Below are 23,575 nucleotides of genomic sequence, written 5' to 3' on the forward strand. Positions count from 1 at the left end.
ACTAATTACTTGGCCACAGTCACAGAGATGGTGAATGTGATTCACTGCCTCTACTCTTCACAAGGAAAAATTGGGAGATTCTTAAACAGTTGACAAAATCACAGAGACAGAGTGTGGAGCTGTGGTTGCAAGTGACCAGGGCAAGGGGTAATGGGGAGGAAGTGTTTAATGGGTGTTTAACCAAGTGGTTAACCAAGCTTCCATCTGGGAAGACAAATTTTGGAGACGGACGGGGCTGATGGCTGCATAAAAATGTGAACACACTTAATTCCACTGAATGGAACACTTACACATAGTTAAAGTAGCAAATATTGTGTTATGTATATTTTGCTATAATTTTTGAAATGAAAATATTTTAAAATTAAAATATAAAATGAATAAAAAAGAGAGAGATGACTAGAAGTCCTGTCTCAGGCACAGTGCTATCCCAGGTCATCTCCTGGTTATTTTCCTTATCTTTGAGCTATTTCACAACTTTGTAAGTCTTAGAATCCCGAGGGTAATGCCAATAAGTCATGTCTAGCAGATTCAGTGTATCCCAGCCAATTTTAGATCTAATAAGCAAATTTATTTCCGCTTTCCTGAGACCTACATATTTGTAATTCTTTGCATTCTCTTTTGAACCAGTTGCAACATCTTACTGGTTCTCTCACTAATGGATTAGTTAAATAAAATCTGAACATGTGTTCATTTTATAACAGTTGCTCAGAATTACTACCACATGTCAAATTTCCTTGATTTCTAACAATAAACTACAAAGGCCTGAGTTTTCCCAGTTGAGATGTTCCTCCCACAGGGCGATGCTTCTAGCTACTGTAGAACAAAAAGCACATTCTCTGTTTGACCTGACACGTGAGTGCACACCCGCAGGGCCTCCATAGAGTGTGTGGATCCAAGAGAAGGACTGGGCTACACCAGCCTTGCGCAGGCTCCGCCCTCACTAGGGAGGTGAGAACACACTGGCTCCAGGGTGTGAGATGCAGAGTCTCAGGCCGCCTGGGGAGGGAACCCTGGATGCCAGCTGCGAGCGTAGGGTGAGGAAGGGGAGGAGACTGTGGAGACTCCAACCACTGGTCTTCCATCAGCCACCCCTTGCTTTTCTCCCTGACTCCCAGGAGGTTGTCATTAGACACAACCCAGAGCAGGTGGAAAAGAGAAAATTCTATAAACCCCAAGCCAAAGGGGAGAGGTTCAAAAGCCAAATAGAGCCACTGCAGAGAGCTCCTGGCGAGGATGCGATAGAGGCAGGATAAATCCAGGAGAAGGGCCAGGAGGAGAGGGCGAAGGGAGGGGCCGATAGAGCCCGGGTCACAGCAGTTAAGGGCAGCGCTTGCAGGTGCTGGCAGCGTGGACACCAGCGTGAGCTCCATGCAGCACAATTCTGCTCCGGCTATGAAAATGAAAAGGGCACGCATGCCCTGCCCAGTGGTGCCACTTAGAGAAAGCCGTCCCACAGACAGAACCACGCTGCTCAACAAGACCTCAGGACAAGGTCAGTCACTGCAAGTAATTTCCAAGAACAGATGATTAACATAATTTAAATACCTGTGGACGGGGGATAGGTGAAGTCAATTACAGTTCACTGAAGAAAGCAGAGGGAGGGACTTCCCTGGTGGTCCAGTGGCTAAGACTCTGGGCTCCCAATGCAGAGTGCTCAGGTTTGATCCCTGGTCAGGGAACTAGATCCCGCATGCCACAACTAAAAGAACCTGCACACTGCAATGAAGATCAAAGATACTGCGTGCCACCGCTAAGACCCAGCACAGCCAAATAATAAAATAATATTAAAAAAAAAAAGAAAAAGCAAAGGGAAGGAGGACATATATAGTATCCTACCATTTGTCTAGAAACAATTCATGGAGATACACATAGAGACACATCCATCTACACATATACACATGAAATATCTCAGGGGAAAAAATGTAAGAAAGATAACATGGGTTGCCTTCAGAACAGGAGACACTGAGAGGTTGGGAGACAGTGTAGAAGAAAGACTTATCAACATTTCATACCTTCTGATTTAGAGCCATGTGGATGTATTACCTGTTCAAAATATTTAATTTTTTAGGGGATTCCCTGGAAGTTCAGTAGCTAAGACTTCGATCTTCTACAGCAGGGGGTCAGGGTTCAATCCCTGGTCAGGGAACTAAGACCCCACATGCTGTGCAAAAAAAAATTTTTTTTCTCTATCTTTTAAAACAGGTATAGGGAGTCTTTTGGAAGAAGCCTATGACAGACAACACATTCTCTCAAGTGGACACTTTCACCTAACCAAGGGCCTTGTAAGCATCTGCTTCTCCCATTGCCTGCCTCTTGGGGACTGGCAGCTTTTAGGCAAGGACCACAGACCAATAAGCCCTCATTCCACTAAGTCCAATATTAGACACACTCCCACAGATTCAAAACCAAAGCAAATGAACAAACAACAAAAAAGATCCTTGGTTTTCACTGTTCCGCTGCGTTTCTTGAGGCTGTGAATGTATACCATACCATCCATCAGCTCGAGCCTTTTCTTGGGACAGGCTGCCGGAAAGCATCTACCAGCCCTGCACATCTTAATTTCTGCAGACATGATCAAGTGTCATGCTTGGGAAAGTTGCTAAACTCAAACCCTTTGCAGCTCTCTTTTTAAAAGTTTAAAGTTTATATTTATTGGAGCAGAGTTGTTCACTAGTAATGCGAGCCCTGATGTGAAACCTCCACAGAAGCCACACACCTATGAATGTGTCGAGGCCCAGAACAGGCTGCCCAAAGTATGCCTCAATGCACATAGATTATTTTGAATTAAAGCTACTTGAGAAACGGCTGGTGGGGGAAAATACTGTTAAAAGACCTGCTGACCCCTGCTCTTTCCCTCTGCAAGCAGGAAATAAATCTACCTGAAGGAATCCTCCCTACAAACCAGGAGGACAAAAAGCATCCTTACCAACACGGCTAGAGAATTCTAGGCTAAGGAAGCTTTAGTATAAGCAAGCTTCTTCATGAGTCTGCTACCCCAAGCAGAAGCCCCTTTGTTTTGTTAAACTTTCACAGATAATTGTTTCTTTGTCTAAAAATGACACATAAACAAACTGCTTTGGTCACTTTGGGGCAGGTGGGTAGGGGTGTCCCATTTCTATGACCATTCTATGTGTATGAATTAAGTTTTTTTTTCTCCTGTTACTCTGTCTTGTGTCAATTTAATTATTAGACTAAACCAACAAATTTAGAGGGGAGGGTGTGGGGAAATTTCCCCCTCTCAAACAAATGATATTAAACCCCTTTAAGTTTATTTCCTTACATAATAATGATTACATTTAGAACAGCTATTTAAAAAAAAATCAAGGCGTAATAACATTCAATAAAATTCATCCTTTTTAGGTATTCAGTTTGATGTGTTTGGATCAATGTATAGAATCATACAAAATCACTAGTGTAAGCAAAATAGAGATTTCATTTCCTTCCTAAAATTCCCACTTGCTTCTTTTTTCCCAGTTGTCCCTTTCTACCATCCCTGGTCCCTAGCAATCACTCATCTATTTTCTGTTCCTACAATTTTGATTCTTCAGGGAGAAATAGCAATAACCTCACATATGCAGATGACACCACCCTTATGACAGAAAGTGAAGAGGAACTAAAGAGCCTCTTGATAAAAGTGAAAGAGAAGAGTGAAAAAACTGGCTTAAAACTCAACATTCAAAAAATGAAGATCATGGCATCTAGTTCGATCACTTCATGGCAAATAGATGGGAAAACAATGGAAACAGTGACAGACTTTCATTTTCTTGGGCTCCAAAATCACTGCAGATGGTGACTGCAGCCATGAAATTAAAAGATGCTTACTCCTTGGAAGAAAAGCTATGACCAACCTAGACAGCATATTTAAAAGTAGAGACATTACTTTACTGACAGAGGTCCATCTAGTCAAAGCTATGGTTTTTCCAGTAGTCATGTATGGATGTGAGAGTTGGACCATAAAGAAAGGTGAGCATTGAAGAACTGATGCTTTTGAACTGTGGTATTGGAGAATACTCCTGAGAGTCCCTTGGACAGCAAGGAGATCAAACCAGTCAGTCCTAAAGGAAATCAGCCCTGAATGTTCATTGGAAGCACTGATGCTGAAGCTGAAGCTCCAATACTTTGTCCACCTGATATGAAGAGCCAACTCACTGGAAAAGACCCTGATGCTGGGAAAAATTGAAGGCAAGAGGAGAAGGGGACAACAGAGGATGAGATAGTTGGATGGCATCACAGACTCCATGGACATGAGTTTGAACAAGCTCTGGGAGTTGGTGATGGACAGGAAGCCTGGTGTGCTCAAGTCCATGGGGTCACAAGAGTTGGACACAACTCAGTGACTAAACTGAACTGAAAAAGTCAGTGGTTAAATAGCATGTTATATAAAGATGGTAAAGTCAATGGTTAGATAGCATGTTAGACAGAATTAGATAAACAGCATCACTGACTCAATAGACGTGAGTCTGAGCAAACTCTGTGAGATAGTAAAGGACGGGGAGCCTGGCATGTTGCAGTCCAGGGGGTCACAAAGAGTTGGCTATGACTTAGCGACTAAACAACAACAAGAAAGCTATTCAAAGGGAATCACATTGCACGTGGTCTTTTGTGTCTGGCTTCAAATGCACATGGCTTTGAGATTCATTCATGCTCTTTCCTCTGCTGGTAGCTCAGTCCTTCCTGTTGTTGAATAGCATTCCCCAATATGTTCATCAGTTCAGCAGGTTGGATGGGGGGAGGTTTACTTTAAGGAACTGGCTCTTACCAATTGTAGAGACCTGGCAAGTCATCACTGCAGGCAGACAGGCAAGACGGGAGCAGAGTTCTCTCTTCATTCAATGCTGGACACTGCGCTCCACAGCTGTCATCTCATTTAATCCTCATAAGCCTCGCAAGGTGGGGCTTAGCCTCACTTTTCAAATGAGGACATTGACCAGCCTGTGTCCTCTGCCCAAGACTCTCTGCCTGGTGCTCAGACCCTGACTCTCCAACCACAAGATGCTGGCTGTTGCATCATCAGGACAGCCTCATAACAACGACCACATTCGACTCGTGCCACATGCCAAGAGCCTTTCTAAGTCCCTTGCGTATATTGATTCAGTTACTGCTGAAACAACCACATAGGTAGCCAGTATTACTTTATCCTCATTTTAGCGGTGACAATATGAATCAGAAAGGGACTGAGATTACAGAGCTAGTAAACAAGCTCACATCTGATCCCAGGCGAGTCTGGCTTCTAGGTCCATGCTCACACCCTCTGCACTACATTTCCTTGGCCAGGAATTTCTGAAGCTGCTTAAAAACCCTGGCAATGGTGTAAGTGTGGTACTGGGGATGGGGAGAGAGAAGTCCCATTGGCAAAAGTCCCTCCCACACAATGGCCTCTTTCCCTGTGTGTTCTGATGGGGAGAAGCAGCTGGGGAGGGGTCCCTGGGCTGGTGCTGAAGGAATAGCTCAGGTGCTGTCCTAAGTGTGGACCTCAGAGCCGGATGGGCTGGTTCCTGTCCAGGTTGGTTGCTCTGCTCAGTCGAGTATGACCCTTTGCAACCCCATGGACTATAGCCCGCCAGGCTCCCCTGTCCTTGGAATTCTCCAGGCAAGAAGACTGGAGTGGGTTGCCATGCCCTCCTCCAGGGGATCTTCCCAACCTGGGATTGAACACTGGTCTCCTGCACTGCAGGCAGAGTCTGTACATCTGAGCCACCAGGGAAGTAACTGAATTGCTAGAGTATCTTCCTGCTCAATAGCCCCCTTTCCTTGTAAGTATCACAGATAAGAGCACAGGCTTTCTGAGCTGTGAGGATTTCAATGAGGTGCTAAATAAACAGCACTGGTCCAGTGCAGGCACAGGCACTCAACATGTATTTTTAAACTTGATTTCATGTTTCACAAGTTACTAAAGTGATATATGCTTGTTTTAATAAGCAGAATAATGCAATGGAAACATCTTTAGAAGCAAAGCGAATCCTCTTGTCTGCCAGGGAACCAGCATCAACAGTGTCTTCTGTTCCCCCAGTTTTCCTCCATGCTCACACAAACACAAGCATGTTTGCAGAGAGCAGTGGATTTGTGTTTTAATCAAAATGCATCAGACTATACCTATCACTTACTACTCCGATACCTGTCTTTTTCATTTATCAATGGATGTAACTGATCAATATAAATGCAACTCTTTCCTAAGTCCTTTGTGCATAAACATCTATGCAAATGTAACATTTTATATAAATTAGATACACATGATATTATGAAGTTTGCAGTGGGTCTCTAGTTCGTTTTTCCCTTGCTCTCTCACCTTCTTCCTTACCCTCCATATTGTGCCCCCCCATGTTTGCCACCTGCTGTTTTCTGCCCATCCACTCTGCAGTGAACCCTGGGAGGTGGGCCTGGGAGGGAGAGCACCACAACTAGAGAGTGGCCGCACTCACCGCAGCTAGAAAAAGCCCAAGCAAAGCAGTGAAGACCCAGCACAGCCAAAAATAAATAAAAATTTAAAAACCCTAGAACATGGTGATGGTCGCACAACTCTGCAAATACATTAAAAATTATTGAATTTCACACTTACAATGGGTAAATTTTTTTGGCATGCAAGTTATACTTCAATAAAGCTGTTTTTTTTAAAGAGCAAAAGAAGTCTGTTTAAAAAAGAGAACTTGCAGGGACTTCCCTGGTGGTTCAGTGGCTAAGCCTCTGAGCTCCCAGTTTAGGAGGCTGGGTTCCATCCCTGGTCAGGGAACATGATCCCATGTGCCACAACTAAAGATCCCAAATGCCACAACTAAGACATGGCACAGCCAAATAAACAAAGAAATGTTTTTAATTTTTAAAAAAGAAATTGCAGACGATGTGTTAACAGCTTTAATAAGTTACTATTATAATAATTCTGAAAAGTTGGTATTTTTATACCCATTTTACAGATAAGAAAATTGAGGCTCGAAGAAGGTAAGCAACTTGCACAATTAGCAAATATAGCAAAGTTAAAATGTGTGCACATGTGCCCTAACTACAGAGTTCTTGCACTTTCTCCCCTGTGTGACTGCCTGGGGCCTGAAGAGCCGTGGGGAGACCATGCTGGGGCCTGAGCGAAGGTTCACCCTGGATTCCACACAATCTTGTCACCACCTAGGTTAGAGTGCTGCTAGGCCAATGGGACACCTTTCAGTAACCAAAGATTTTCTCTCTCTAGAGACCAGCGTTGTGATTGTGACTTATAATAAGAAATATATATTTGCTCTTAGTCTCCATTCTTGGCTTATAGCTCCTTGAAATTTCCTGAGTGATGAGAGCAATGGGAGCATCTTTTATTCTTATAGTTGGTCTTCTGTCAGTTCCTGAAATAGCTCCAGAGCCACAAATGTGAAAGGAGTGTGCTATTCATAATAAATCCCTTTCAACCACACCTGAATTTATGTTAACACGATAACTTATGAAAAGCCCTGGGTTTCCCAGGTGGTGCAGTAGTGAAGAATCAGCCTGCCAATGCAGGAGACGCCAGAGACGCAGCTTTGATCCCTGAGTTGGGAAGATCCTCTGGAGTAGGAAATAGCAACCCTCTCCAGTATTTTGCCTGGAAAATCCGAGGGACAGAGGAGCCTGGTGACTACAGTCCACAGGGTCGCCAAGAGTCGGACACAACTGAGCACTGAGTGATGGAAAGCCCTAAGGATGGGTTGCCAGAGGAACCAACAGTGATTGGAGGCTGGAACTTTCAGCTGCACTTTCCTGACCTTCAGAGATCAAACTGCCAACATCCACTGGATCATTGAAAAAGCAAAAGACTTCCAAAGAAACATCTACTTCTGCTTTATTGACTATGCCAAAGAGTTAGACTGTGTGGATCACAACAAACTGCAGAAAATTCTTCAAGAGATGGGAATACCAGACCACATTATCTGCCTCCTGAGAAATCTGTATGCCGGTCAAAAAGCAACAGTTAGAACTGGACATGAACAACAGACTGGTTCAAAATTGGGAAAGGAGTATGTCAAGGCTATATACTGTCACCCTGCTTATTCAGCTTATAAGTACATCATGAGAGTACATCATGAGAAATGCTGGGCTGGATGAAGCACAAGCTGGAATCAAGATTTCCAGGAGAAATATCAATAACCTCAGATACGCAGATGATACCACCCTTATGGCAGAAAACAAAGAACTAAAGAGCCTCTTGATGAAAATGAAAGAGTAGAGTGAAAAAGCTGGCTTAAAACTTAGCATTCAGAAAACTAAGATCATAGTATCTGGTCCCATTACTTCATGGCAAACAGATGGGGAAACAATGGAAACAGTGACAGACTTAATTTTCTTGGGCTCCAAAATCACTCCAGATCGTGGCTATAGCCATGAAATTAAAAGACGCTTGCTCCTTGGAAGAAATGCTATGACCAACCTAGACAGCATATTAAAAAGGAGAGACATTACTTTGCCAATAAAGGTCTGTCTAGTCAAAGCCATGGTTTTTCCAGTATTCATGTATGGATGTGAGAGCTGGACTGTAAAGAAAGCTGAGCACTGAAGAACTGATGATTTTGAACCGTGGTGTTGGAGAAGACTCTTGAGAGTCCCTTCGACTACAGGGAGATCCAACCAGTCCATCCTAAAGGAAATTGGAAGGACTGATGCTGAAGCTGAAACTCCAATACTTTGGCCACCTGATGCGAAGAATTGACTTATTGGAAAAGACCCTGATGCTGGGAAAGATTAAAGGCAGGAGTAGAAGGGGATGACAGAGGATAAGATGGTTGGACGGCATCACCGACTCGATGGCCATGAATTTGAATCAGTTCCGGGATTTGGTGATGGACAGGGAAGCCTGGCGTGCTGCAGTCCGTGGGGTCGCAAAGAGTCAGACATGACTGAGCGACTGAACTGACCTCCAGGAAGGCAAAAGAGGCTGGCGGCGGTCAATCACCAATGCCAATGATTTAGTCAACAACATCTATGTAATGAAGCCTCCATAAAAACCCAAAGGACAGAGTTCAGGGAACTCCTGGGTTGGTGGACATACAGAGGTGCTGAAAGGATGGTGTGCCTAAAGGGGGAGGAAGCCCAGAGCCCTCTCCCCACACCTTGCCCTCTATATCTCTTTCATCTGGCTGTTCCTGGATTGTATCTCTTTATAATAATCTGGTAATCTTTTCCTGATTTCTGTGAGCTGCTTTAATAAATTAATTCAACCCAAGGAGGGTCATGGAAGCCTCTGATTTCTAGCCAGTGCGCAGAAGACAACCTGGCCTTGCAGCCGGTGTCAGGGGCTGGCGTGAGGGGTGGGGTGTTTTGTGGGAGTGAGTCCTCAGCCCGTGAGATCTGATGCTCTCTTCAGAGAGACGCCATCAGAACTGAGTTAACTGCCTGGTGGTGCTGGGAAAAGCACCCGTCAGAAGCGTGAAATACGGAGACTGCACAGGAATAACCAAAAATGTGAGCTGGCTAATCTTTGCCACAGGGGGTCAGAGGTTAACAGACATTACTGTTTGAAAAATGAAACTCCGCCTCTCTCCAGAGCTCTCTCTGGGTCTGGGCGGGGGCGACGGGGAAGCTTTGGAGCCATGAGGGGGTCCAAGTGGCAGTTCTGCCAAACAGCAGGTGGTGGCCCCTGGGCCTTGAAGTTACTACAATCTTTCTGTGCCTCAGTTTCCTCATCCCTAAAGTGGGGGTGCAAAGAGAACCTCTTCTAAGGGGTTCTATACAGTGGTCGAAGCAATACTAAGTTTTGCCATCAGTATTATGTCAATCATGGATTTGCACCTGTCACCTTACTAGGCAGAATTGGCCTGACCTCAGTTTTGCTACAAAGCTGCCCCGGGCCTGTGGGTCATTTGTTGGTGAGGGATCAGGAGTGCCCTCCAAAGCTTGCTACACATCTCACTGACCTGAGTGAAATCAGTCCAAAGAGGTTGAGGGTCACCTGGTCCAAGCCCATCATTGTTCAGACGGGAGCAACAAAGCTCTGCAGGTTGGAGTGGCTGAGCCGCCCACAAACCTCCCCAAGAGGCTTAATGTCATCCCCATGTAAACACTCTACCCAGTCAGTTTTTGTGCCCCAACTTCTCCAGAGAGATCTCTTGTCTATTTGACTAAAGAAGTGAGAAAAAGCCACGGACTGCTGTGATTTTAAAGAGGGTCAAATGCTAATTTTACAAGTGACTCCATTTGAAAGACAGCAATGAAAGCATTTTTAATCCTTCATCTTTCTCCCCAGACCTCTTCTTTCTCCCCAAACCTCCATCACTGGGGGAAAAAAAAAAGCCAGTTCTTTGAAGACTGTGAACCAAACACACCAGTTTTACGGACCATGGTTAAGACATGGGGTTTTCCCCAGAGAATAGCTGAAGTGTTTACTCTCTTGTTACCTTGGTAACTGCTACCTTGGCACCCTTGTTGATGAGCTGAACCACATTCTCCGTCTGGCCTTTGTACGCAGCTATGAGCAGGCGTTCTGAAAGCGCGGCGACCGCATCCTGCTGGCTCATGAATTAGGAGAGAAAGACGTTTTCAGGAAAGTGGTAGAGAAGTTCCTTCGGCTCAACACATCACGGGCCCAGGCAGGCACCCTCGGGTAAAGATGCTCTGATCATCGGAAGGTGACTTCGTCACTATGCCATCTTCGGGACCTGGGGGTTACAGAACAAAGCTGCCATCAGCGCCACTCAGCACCTGGGACAGGCCCCATCTCTCCGCCCTGGCTTTAGGGGATCTGTTGGTTGCTCGCTGCTGGGGAGGGGAACTGGGGGATACAGGACACTCAGGAACCACCCTCTGCAGAGCAAACCCTGAACTTGCAAGTGGAAGGCAAAGAGGGTACTGAACCACCCCACCCCATCCCCCACCCCTACCCCCCACTGCCTCCTGACCACTAGGGCTAGAAACTGCAAGGTCTGCTCTGCAGTTAACAGAGGGTCTCAGAGACCCAATGAAATCCCCTGAATGTGCTCCAGGCTCACCCTCTGCAGGTAACTACACTGAGTGTGACCACAAAGGGCGCTCCGGACTGTGCTCTGTGGGTTCACCAAGGCCAACGTGCCTATTCCCCTGGCCGGTTGGGTGCCCATGGACCACAGCCCACAAAGATCCTGAGGACAGGATTATATCCATGGACTTTCTGCCAGCATGTCCTGCCCTTCTCTATCTTCATCCTTTTCTCACTGTTCAGAGTGCACATTCCTGAGTTCTGGAATAGCTGGAGAGCTGGGAGCAGGCCCGGGCCATCCCCTGGCCAATAACTGCGGCAATAAATGGATGCTACAGTCACTACTGGGGCTTCCCAGGGGGTGCTAGTGGTAAAGAACCTGTTTGCCAATGCAGGAGACATAAGAGATTCAGGTTCAATCCCTGGGCTGGGACGATCCCCCGGAGGACAGTATGGCAACCCACTCCACTTTTCTTGCCTGGAGAATCCCATGGACAGACAAGCCTGGTGGGCTAAAGTCCATGGGGTCACAAAGAGTCAGACACAACTGAAGTGACTTAGCATGCACAGTTACTCTAGGGAGGGGTTGTGCCAACACAAACGGCCCACAGGTTTGTGCGCTCAGAGCACTGATCTGGGGGTAGTACTAGCAGTAAACTGAAACCCATCTTTCCACCAAATGCCAAATGAACAGGATTTTAAACACTGACTCCTCCTGGGAGCCCTGGGCCACTATTAGAGCAAACCAAAACCACTAGTGTTAGGCCAAAGGTGAAGGTTTTGGGGGCCAAAGGAATGCTCAAGATCTGTGACCATTCCTACCAGGACAGCAGCAAGTATGGGCCTCTCTTTGTCTTCAAATATACTTATTAAAAATACCAACATGGGCTATGGAAAGAAAACACTGTAGCATAAGGCCCTACGACACATTCTAATTTTGAAGACCCAGAAGGTACAGACGTTCTTTACAATGGTTTCCAGGCAAACCCCACGCTCCTCTCAATCTCTAGAGTAAGGAATTGGCTCTGATTATCCTTCACCTTGACATCCAGGTGGGCCATGTCACCAACCACTCCAGGTGGCTGGGAGAACAACAGGACTGTGGGGACTAAAGACAGTATTTTATTATGTGAAGTCATTGGTCAAATGTGACTAGTACAACTTCAGAAAGGTTATTCTTATCCCTGCTCAGCTTGTGCTGTGCTGTGCTAAGTCACTCCAGTCGTGTCCAACTCTTTATGACCCTATGGGCTATAGCCTGCCAGGCTCCTCGGTCCGTGGGGATTCTCCAGGCAAGAATACTAGAGTGAGTTACCATGCCCTCCTCCAGGGGATCTTCCTAATCCAAGGATCGAACCTGAATCTCTTATATCTTCTGCATTGGCAAGCAGGTTCTTTACCACAAGTGCCACCTGGGAAGCCCCTGCTTAGTTTGCAAATGTCCAAATTTCCATCATCCATCTGTTGTCCAAAGTGTGGGTAAAGAATAGCAAGGAAAGGGACTTCCCTTGCAGTCTAATGGTCAGGACTCTATGCTTTCACTTTCGAGGGCTCGGGTTTAATTCCTGGTCTGGGAACTAAGATCCCACAAGCCACAAAGCAAGGCATCAAAAAAAACCCAAACAAACAAACAAACAAAGAGGCATGGAAAGAGGCAGAAGGAACCCTCACAAACCCATGCTGTTCTGATCACCAGGCTCATCAGAAGTACAAGAAACCTAGAGAAGGAATAGCAGGAGACCCCTTCCCTTCACCATGGTCAGAAATCTCTGGGATGAACCTGAAATCTTTGTTGAATGAATAAGCCAATGAAAGAATAAAGTTGAGATGAAAAACAGAATTGGAGCTGGAAAAGCCTTTGGAAATTCCCAGGGTCCCCCTGAAAGACTAAAGCTTGGGCTTTATGTTTCCCAAAATGTCGCCCTGTCTGGGAGGCTCTTAGTGGCTTTTTTCAACACAGGATACTGTATGCTGTCTCTCTGTATTCACGTAAAGCGTGATATCTTCACACCAATTATATGGAGCTTCTGCTCTGTCTGCCCCAACCCTGCGGAAGCACTCCAGGACCCAATGGCATGAAAATGCAGAAAATTAGCCCCGGCTTCCTAAATGCTCTTCCTTCCACAACTACATTCTTCTTCATTGACTCACTTGTTATTTCTGTGCACACGACCTACCAGGCCACCCCACCTTCCCAACCCTTTCCTGTGACGAGCATTCGCAAGTCTCAAGTACAGTTCCCAGTTCATACAAATATTATCATCATGGCTACAATTTCACCACTTCCCTCAGCAGCTAATAACTCCTGTGGATAGAGATCTCCTTGCAGGCCATCAGCTGAGGTTATGAGCTGCAGACCAGCAGTGCCGTCCGGTCTCCCCAGCAACGGAAGCACGGGTCAGCAGGCCTGTCTGTGCTAACAGCCGGTCCCTCCCTCCCTTCTGTCCCATGCAATAAATTCTGCCTCGCAGACACTGAGACAAAAGCTGAGGTACACTGATTGCCATGGTTGCAAGCTACTGAGATAGCCTGTGATTATCTTTGGTAAACAGCGCTTTACAAATCCAGCACACATTATTATTCCTTTTTTTTTTAAAAAAATAGGGAGAGACACTACATTTCTGAGAAAATGTTGGCCAAGTAGAAATGTCATTTATTACAAAAAATTTTTCAATGGAAGCTACTTAAGAATGAAATGCCCCACCGCAATCCACCCCCTCCACCATAGCCAACGCACAGCCTGCCTAAGGCTGAGGGTGCCTCTAGGACAGGTCTCTCATGGGATTTTTGGATTCCACCCCCCCAAACACCAGAGGGGCACAGAAAACTACCTGCAAAAGCAGGAACAGAATTCCAGGTTCCTGGTTTCTACTGTGCTGTTAGCAGAGGCCCTGTATCCCACAGGGATGCACCCACATACCTTGGGGATCTCACGTTCACACTCAGTTTAAATCCAGTAATCGCCTCACTGAAAGGACCTCCAGCATTCACCTGCATTTTCACTGACACACAGCAGAGGGGGGCGAAGGGAGGGATCAAAGTGGCCGAGTCTCCTTTGTGACTTCCACCCTGGGCTCATTTTCCTCTCCACCTCTCTCATGATCATTGCCTGACACCTTCGGTATCCCGACCTCTTTTCCAGAACAATGATCCCCATGCTTCTGCAGTGAGGGGATAGTCTCCTTTCCCCTGATACCTCTGAACTGACAAATCAGACCAGGTAGAAGGGACTGGGCTGGCAAGAGGGATAAGGAGGATGTTGGACCCCCAGTAGTGAGTAGGAAGGGCAGAAGAATAGAGAGGGATGGTGAGCAGTCTGCAATCAAAGAGTTACTGCCAACCTGTTGGGTACCCAGGCTGCAGAGCCCCATTCCCTCATTAAATGTGAGCTTTCGCTCCCAAACAGACCAGCTATTATCCAAGACACTTCCCGCTGGCGGTGAGGAATTCCTGCCCCAAGTCTATCAATCACATCCCTCTTTGTCACTTTCACAGCATTTTTCACAGGAGAAAAACCTTAAATGCAAACAAGCTGCCAGTTCTTTAAGCAGAAAGGAAATAAATGCACAATCATAAATATGCAATAAGCATCATGAATTGAGAAAGGAATTTAGCTTCCTAAGATTTCTCTCCTTCCTCCCGGCCCACTGCCCCATTTTCTATTGCTTTCCAATTCGTCAGTGTTTTTGTCTCTCATCAAATGCCAGGGGGTCACACAGCTGCTTGGTCTGTGATGTGATCCGTTTTCTTTTTATAGCAAAAGGTCTATGGGGTTTTCTTAAAGATTTATAACAAGGTCCCCTGGTACCAATATCTCAAAGCCACTGCATTCAGTCTCCTAACAAGGCAAAGAAATATTTTAGAAGAAATCTGCACACAAAAGTCCCAGCCAGACATTACGCAGAACCCACCCAGAGATCGTCCACAGGCACTCTGGTCAGTTAACCATCAGTTAAGATAACTCTCTTTGCTCCTACTGGTCCAAACCCTGTGTTGAGGAGAGATTGTACTCACATCTGGGGGGTCTGTCCTCCCCGTTCTACATCGTGTTCTGTTGCTGGAAAAATCACGGTCAGTTCTTTCTTGGAGATCATTAGCTTCCTAGCACTGTCACGCCCAAGGGTCCGCAGTGATTTACGTTACAATGCTTGCTGCCTTTTCCCCTTGAGCTTCCTCAGCCAACACCAGCCAGATCACATCGAAACACATACTAGGACATCCATCCAGCTCGCAATGTTTTGTGGCTTCCTAGTCTGCCCGGCACAGCTTCTGAAAGTCCTGGGTCTTCAGATTTTGTTGGACTGCTCCCTCCTACCGGCAGAGGACCTGTAACACCGCTCAGATCAAAGAGTCAGGGAATAATTCACAGATGGGTGGAATGCTTGTCAATGATGTTCAGACGATAGAGAAACGAAGTCTGCATTCTTTCAGCAGTAAAACAGATGATGCATAGGTTGTAAAGGACGGGGGATACGAGAAGAGTTGAAATCTGTAAGGAACTGCCTTTAGGACAGCCCTTAATGGGAAATGTTCACTTTGTGGGAACAGCAGAGACCCAGAAACTCTCCCAACCCAGCCCTTTAGGCAGAGGGTTTCAACACAGGGACCTCAGCAGCACAGGAGACTAGAGGCTGGTTGAGAAACTGTTCCCAGGGTTTGTGAACTGATAGTTTGTCTCAGAAATCCTCCTCTGAATAGAGCCTCTGCAGGAAAAGGGGAAGGGAGAGGGCAGGGAGCTCTTTCAAGGGCTGTCAATGGCCCTCTACATCACAGGTGCGTCCTCCAGACCACTTGTTGAAGCAGCAGAAAACCAACTTCCCAACTTGAGTAATCACAGAAAGGAAGAGGGGTTTGAATTTGACTTGTGCGAATATTACTATTTTCCCCCCTCATTCCTAAAGCCAGAATGGTTGGTCCTGGAGATGGGAAAATGACTATCAACAGGAACCCTCTGAATACTCTTTCTGCCCAAAGCCCTGCCCCCATCTCCCCGAGGGCAGCAGCTCCTATGGGCAGGGGGCTGATTCTGCTTTGGCCAGTGTTCCGCTTATACCAAGAGCAGGAGGATAGCTAGCAACCGTGGCTGGTGTGCTGCAGCAAGAATGAATTCCCTGGGGAGACCAAATGCCTGTAGAATGACATTCCTATTTTTAATGCAAGACCTTTATACCAGTTTAGCCAAAAGTGATCACTGCCGGGTTACTGCAACCGCTACTGGAGGACCAATGAGCTTAGAAAACAGATGCATGCGACTCATTCCCTACTTTGAAGGAACCCATCATCTGGCCCCGATCAGCCTTGATCATGGCCCAAAAGGCCAGATGCCAGCTGAGAACCGTAACACTGAATGCGACAGAAGTATAAAGCGAGGAGCGGTTCATCTGCTCAGAGGCCCTGGGACATTTCCTTCTGAGAAACCGAATCCAGAGTCAGGGACCCTCAACACAACACTGTTGACGAGGACAGGACAACCCTGGTTGCTCACGAGCCTGGTGTTCACACGTGCTGTGCAAAAGGCAGGGACGGAGAGGCAAGTTTTGAGCAAGCCCATCACGGCTAAGGAACAGATACGGTTATTTCCTGAGAATATCTCACGTACAGTAACTATTCTCCTCTGAATCTGACATTTACTGGATTTTTCAAATAATCACCTCCGCAGGAGGCATAGAGAGGTTGTTGCAGTGAAAGCTGAGTGACATCTGGAGTTGGGTGACATCTGGATACTATTTGGGAAACCTATGACAAACCCCACCATCAAGAAAAGCTGCTGGCACATGCCAAAATACTACCGGCGGTACAAGGATACACCACTGAATAAAGACGTGACTGACAGGAGGCTTGTGATGTGCAAACCTCTGCTTTTTACATAGGGCAACAATAATTACTTTTTGGTTGCCTGGTGCTGCTAGATCACCAGAGCGGCAAGCTGGGGCCGGGCACTCACATCACATAGCAAATGCCCCCCCGCCCAGATGCACTGTCATCCACTCGCGAGCCTTCTGCTGCTCCGTCTCCCCTGCGACAAGATGGTCACTCGCTCATCTGTTCTCCTACAGTTTTCCGTAAGCCCTGCTATGGGCTAATTTGTGTCACCCACAAATTCCTGTACTGAAGCCCTTAGTGTGACTGTATTTGGAAATTAAGGTGAAACAGGACTTCCCAGGTGGCTCAGTACTAAAGAACCCTCCTGCCAATGCAGGAGACGCAGGAGACATGGGTTCAATCCCTGGGTCAGGAAAGATTCCCCTGGAGGAGGAAATGGCAACCCACTCCAGCTTTCTTGCCTGGAAAATCCCATGGGCAGAGAAGCCTGGTGGACTACAGTCCATGGGGTCGCAAAGAGTCAGAAATGACTTAAAGACTGAACACAAGCATAAGCAAGGTAAAATGAGCTTCTAAGGGTAGGGCCTTGATCTGACAGGATTAATGTCCTTATAAGGAGAGACACCAAAGAGTCTCCATGTTCACTCTCTGCCCCGCGTCTCTCTTTTCATACCTGCACCCCGGCCTCCAAGCCATGCTCATAGGAAACACCATGGAAGGACAGCAAAAAAAGCAGTCATCTGCAAGCCAGGAAGATCCTTATCAGAACCAAACTCTGCTGGACTTTGATCAGGGGCTTCCAGCCTTCAGAACTACCAAGAAATAAATTCTTGCCAGGGAAACCACCCAGTCTACAGTACCTTGTAATGGCAGCCCTAGTGACTAAGGCCTGAGCTCCCCTCACTCTGTCATTTGCTGGCATGGGCTCAAGGTTGGTCTTCCTGGTTACACTGAACTCCTTGAAGGCAGAAACCCTATTTTGTTTATCTTGTCTCTCCACTGCCTGGCACAGTGCCCAGAACATAGTTAGCCTTTAATGTGTGTTCAATAGACGCTAGAAAAGCTAATAATCAATAGCTTTTTCTAAGCATTAATTGGTCTTCAGGAGGCTGTGGATCCCACAAGAAATAGAGGAGGTGCCAACTAAGTCAACTAGTTTTTTGTTTTTTTTTGGGGGGGGGGTTAACTTTTTCCTTTTTCCTTTCCCCAAAGATTAAGCAGGGTGGGGGTTGGATTCGTTCTTCCCTCTCTCTTCCTCCTCAAAATAGAGGACAGCAGCTCCTGGGACCCTAAGAATTACCAATCCCAAGTGAGAGAGGTGTGTCAGCACTGGATGGCACCATAGCCACCCCAGAATTTTCTTCTCTGTCCTCAACCTCTGTTGGGTAAAACCACAAACGCTAAAGGTAACCCTACACAATCAATACCAAACGACAATAAAACCAACCTCGGAGAGTAGTCCAGCTGCCATGTATCCATATGACAGCTCTTACCCACTCCAACTTGCTTTGATCTGGCTTCTTTCTACCCATTTTCTTGCTAAACCATCCCCGATGCTGTGGTTGTTGATTCTGTGGTGTATGAAGCATTTATTGAAGAGACAGTCACAAAGAACTACGGAAACTCAGCAAGAGAGCTTTCCTGCTTGGTGTGCTGGGGTGAAGGAGGTCAGGAACGTTCTTACAGAGAAGGTCATAGTTGAGCTGGGTCTTGGAGGACTAGAGGATTTTGTTAGGGAGAGAAGTGGGGGAGGGCATGAGCAGAGTCATCTGAAAGTGTAGGCGAGAGGAGCAAAGAGACTTGCTTCAGGACTTCCCCAGTGGTCCAGTGGCTAAGACTCCACACTCCCAAAGCAGGGGGCCCGGGTTCAATCCCTGGTCAAGGAGCTAAATCACACATGCTGCAAACATCAAAGGCTGAAGGCCCTACCTGCTGCAACTAAGACCCGGCGCAGCCGAAATAAAAATTTTTTTTAATATATATATAAAGAGAGATGCTGCAGCTGGAGCTTGTAACATATAGGCAAAGACCACAGATGACACTGCAAAGTCAGGTTGTGGAAGAATTTTCACATCATGCCAAAGACACTGGACTGTAACTTGCATGTGTGATGGGAACCCTAGATGTTGGTAAGAAGAGAGACTGGTCAGATTTGTATACAGCTTGGAACTCAAACACACAGGATTGGATTAGTCATAATTATGGGTTCATGCTACACTTTCAAGTATGTATACAGCTTTCTCTTCTTTCCTTTGCTTTTTTAAATTCCTTTTGCACTTCCTTCTTTCTTTCAATTTTACTTAATACACTTTACTTTTTAGAGCAGTTTTAGGTTTATAGAAAAACTGAACAGAAAGCATAAAGAGGTTCCTTATAGCTCTTAACCCACACTCTGGCCCTCGAACTCACCATAGTGTCCCCTGTTATTAACACCTTGTACTAGTGTGGTACATTTGTTGTAACTGATGAGTCAATATTGGACTCATTCACTAAAGCCCATGGTTTGTATAGCGTTCACTCTGTGCTGTACAGGTCCTTGGGTCTGCACAGATGTATAATGACATACACCCACCATGACAGTATCATACACAATAGCCGCATTGGATTAGTGCTCCACTATTCATCCCTCCCTCCCCCACAACCCTTGACAACCACTGATCCTTCTACTGTCTCTAAAGCGTTGTTTTATCCAGAATGTCATATAGTTGGAATCATACAATATGTCACCTTTCCAGGCTGGCTCTTTTCACTTAGTAATGTGCATTTAAGGTTCCTCCCTGTCTTTTCATGGCTTGATAACTTTTTTTAAGTGCTGAATAATATTCGATTGTATGGATGTACCAGTTTATCTATTCACCTACTACAAGACATCTTGGTTGCTTTCAAGTTTTCACAATGATGGATAAAGCTGCTATAAACATCCAAGGGTAAATAAGCCACAGGGATGAAATATACAGCATAAGGAATATTATCAATAATATTGTAATAGTTTTGTATGGGGATAGATGGTTACTAGATTTATAGTGCTGATCATTTCATAAGGTATGTAAACGTCAAATCACTGTGTAGTTCACCTAAAACTAACACAATACTGATACATATGTCAACTATATTTCAATTTAAAAACTCTACATGCATATTTTTGTGTGTAAATAAGTCGTCATCTCCTTTGGGTAAATACCAAGGAATACAATTGCTGAATCATACGGTAGGACAGTGTGTAGTTTTGTAAGAAGCTGATGCGCTGCATGCTAAGTTGCTTTAGTCATGTCCGACTCTCTGTGACGCTATGGACTGGAGCCCTCCAGGCTCCTCTGTCCATGGGATTCTCCAGGCAAGAATACGTGCCTTCCTCCAGGGGATCTTCTCAACCCAGAGACTGAACCTGCGTCTCTAAAGTCTCCTGTATTGGCAGGCAGGTTCTTTACCACTAGCGCCACCTGGGAAGCCCAGAAACTGCTGTAGCGCCTTCCAAAGTGGCTGCAATAATCTGCATTGTAACAGCTGATTTTACATTGACTAGCTGCCAAGCGCAAGGGTAACCTTCACTTCTCACATGATTTCTCTGTTGCATTAGACGCTGCTACTATCTCTCCTTCATCACGGTTCCTCCTCCTCTGGTTTCCATGACCCACTCTCTCCTCATGCTCCGTGGACTATGTCTTCATCCAAGGGCTCGTCTTTCACTGGTCCCATAAGTGTTGCAGGTCCTGAGATTCTATCCTGTATTGTCTTCTCTGCTCATTTTCCTCTCTAGAAGATCTCAGTACCGACATATCCCCCACACCTGCTGCCCACACGCTCCTCTGCTGCCTAGAAACGGATTGCTCCAAATCTTCTTTAGCCTCAATCACTCTCTAAAGCTCCCTTTTTTTAAAACACACAACCATTTACCAAACACCCAGACATCTTACTCAGATGTTCCCCATCAACGTGCTTACAGCCAAATCACCATTCTTCTGTCCAAACCCATTCCTTTCCCTGTGTCCCCTTGTTGGTGAGGGGCCCCGTCTTCCATCTGAACCACCCTCCCTTTCCTCTTCTTCTTCTTTCCCCACCCCCACATCCAACAATTTACCAAATCCTCCTGGTTTGAGACAGTAAGACAGAGATTTAAAATGCAAATTCTAGGGACTTCTCTGGTGGTCCAGTAGTTAAGAATCCACCTTGCAATGCAGGGGAGGTGGGTTCAATCCCTGGTCAGGGAACTAAGATCCCGCAGGGCAGCTAAGCCCAGGTATTGCAACTAGAGAGAAGTCTGCAAGCTGCAACGAAAAATCCCGCATGCCACAACAAAGATACTGCATGCTGCAGCTGAAACCTGACGCAGCCATAAATAAACAAACAAATATCTATATATTTTTAGTAAAATGCAAGCTCTGAAGTCGGACTTCCTGGGCTCATATCCCAGTTTTGCCACTTAAAATGGGCAAATTACCTACTTGATTCTAAGCCCGCTTCCTCGTGTATAAAACAGAGAGAATAATAATCCCTAACTAATTGGGTTGTTGCAAAGGTTGAATGAGATAATACATAGGCTATCCCAGCCTGGCACGTACAAAGTGCTCAGTAAATATTAAGCGTGGCTGTATGGTTATTGCTTCACTGTTCTTGAATTGTTCTTTCATCTCTAGCTGCACTGCCCTGGCCTTCACTCAGGCAGTCATCATTTCTCCCCTGAACTGTCACAGTGGTCTCCAACTGGATGCTGAAGGTGTTTTCTGAAATTCTTCTCAACTGAGAAGTTGGGATGAAAGAGGTGATGTAAGCTTTTGCTTGCCTAATAGAATGTAGATGAATTTTTGCCTGGGAATTGGTTAGAAGCCAAAGCCAGACTAAGATTCAGGATTGACAGAGTGAGTATACATTGGCCTGAAATGTATCTTGGATAAAAGATAACTTTGTAGAGGTTAGCCCAACCTGACCAGAGAGTTGTTAAGATTACTTAAGCTTGACTCTCAGGAAAGACAGCCACTGAGTGAACAGTGGTTAAATTCACTCTCCTCCTAGAGACCACTGAGCCAACTTCAAGTAAGTTCCACTTTCTCACGTATTAGTTTCAGAAGAAAAGGAGTCATGAGAAACTCAGCCTTCTCCTCCAGTTGTTTCAAGATGGCAAAGTCAGAGCACAGACAGCTAAGCTGCAACGCGGGAGGAGCCATACACACCGTGCCTATCTGCCAGGCAGGGGTCTGCTGGGTGGTGGGGTCTGAGTGGTGGGGTCTGCTGGCTGGTGAGGGTTTGCTGGGTGATGGAGGTTGCTGGGTGATGGAGGTTGCTGGGTGATGGGAGGTTGCTGGGTGATGGAGGTTGCTGGGTGATGGAGGTTGCTGGGTGATGGGAGGTTGCTGGGTGATGGAGGTTGCTGGGTGATGGAGGTTGCTGGGTGACGGGGTCTGCTGGGTGGTGGGGTCTGCTGAGTGGTGGTGGTTTGCTGAGTGGTGGGGGTTGCTGGCTGGTGAGGGTTTGCTGGGTGATGGAGGTTGCTGGCTGGTGAGGGTTTGCTGGGTGATGGAGGTTGCTGGGTGATGGAGGTTGCTGGGTGATGGGAGGTTGCTGGGTGATGGGAGGTTGCTGGGTGATGGAGGTTGCTGGGTGATGGGAGGTTGCTGGGTGATGGAGGTTGCTGGGTGACGGGGTCTGCTGGGTGGCGGGGTCTGCTGGGTGGCAGGGTCTGCTGGGTGGTGGGGTCTGCTGAGTGGTGGTGGTTTGCTGAGTGGTGGGGGTTGCTGGCTGGTGAGGGTTTGCTGGGTGATGGAGGTTGCTGGGTGATGGGAGGTTGCTGGGTGATGGGAGGTTGCTGGGTGGTAGGGTCTGCTGGGTGGTGGGGTCTACTGGGTGGTGGGGGTCTGCTGGATGGTTAGGGTCTGGGCCTTTGGTGTCAATTATTTGGCCTTGTCTGCAGACCTCTCCTCTTGACAAAGATAATTTTGTGTAAACAAACCATCCAGGGGGCTTGGAGTTTGTAGGGCTAAAGTTTGCAGGTGGAAGCTGTTCTGCCATGTTGGTTTCCCTGCCTTAATTCCCTCCCCTGCCTCAGTGTATGTGATCACTGGTGTCAGAATGCTCTTTGCACAGCACAAATGTGATCATGTTTTTCCTCTGCTATAATCCTCAGTGACTCACAGTCCCCCAGCACAAAGTTCAGGTATACACAAACCTATGCATGGTCTGGTCTCAGCCCGTCTGCACCACCTCTTCTTCTGACCCATCCACCCACCCATCCTGTACCCTCACTTGGCCACAAGGGTGCTCAGGTCCTCTTGAAAGCACCATCCTGTTCTTTTTGCTTAGAATGACCTTTAGATCTTTCCCAAACTCCTCCTTATCCTTCAAACCTGATTCTAGGTGTCCTTCTCAGAAGATTTCGCCTTGACTTCAGACGTCAGGGTTCCAGAAAGTGGGAGAATAAATTCTGTTGTCGGAAGCCAGTTAGTTTGTGGTGATTTGTTACAGTGGCCGCAGGAAACGAGTACAAATGCCTTATACATAATGGATGCTTAGTAACTCTTTACCAATGGCCTGTCTGGGTCAATCAACATCACAGGCTGTGCTTCTTTTTTTAAAGTCACTCACACACATCCATACCTTCTTGGCCAAAAGCCAGGACTCCATTATGTCACTTCAACATGTATAAATGATACTGTAGCCAAGGGGTCCCTCACTGCTGTCTGAGGGACAATGAGGTTCCAGGGGCTGAGAGTTCTACTGATGACACATTCCTATAAAACACCCTTCATCATCCTTTCAGGAAGGAGATGCTGGGAATGCCAGGAAGCAATGGCTCACACACGAGGATGGGGAGCTGCCCTCACCAGGGTCGCTCCAGCCAGCAGCCGACTCAGGCTGCAT

The 23,575-nt window shown here is 46.4% G+C and overlaps 1 protein-coding gene across 4 annotated transcripts in view; it reads right to left on the bottom strand.

Moving 5' to 3' along the window:
- ANKRD6 (ankyrin repeat domain 6) overlaps nucleotides 1-23,575 on the bottom strand; it is a 182,872-nt gene that overhangs the window by 48,753 nt on the left and 110,544 nt on the right. For 3 of the 4 annotated variants that reach the window (XM_012182777.4, XM_012182772.4, XM_042253402.2), the window contains exon 2: nucleotides 10,344-10,604. In XM_012182777.4, the coding sequence (XP_012038167.2) occupies nucleotides 10,344-10,463 (120 nt within the window). In that variant the 5' untranslated portion in view covers nucleotides 10,464-10,604. Of the gene's footprint in view, nucleotides 1-10,343; nucleotides 10,605-14,914; nucleotides 15,173-23,575 lie in introns of those variants that run through there. The other variant, XM_042253401.2, reaches the window with a different exon arrangement.

This window comes from Ovis aries, chromosome 8 (assembly GCF_016772045.2).
Source record: "Ovis aries strain OAR_USU_Benz2616 breed Rambouillet chromosome 8, ARS-UI_Ramb_v3.0, whole genome shotgun sequence".
NCBI lineage: Eukaryota > Metazoa > Chordata > Mammalia > Artiodactyla > Bovidae > Ovis > Ovis aries.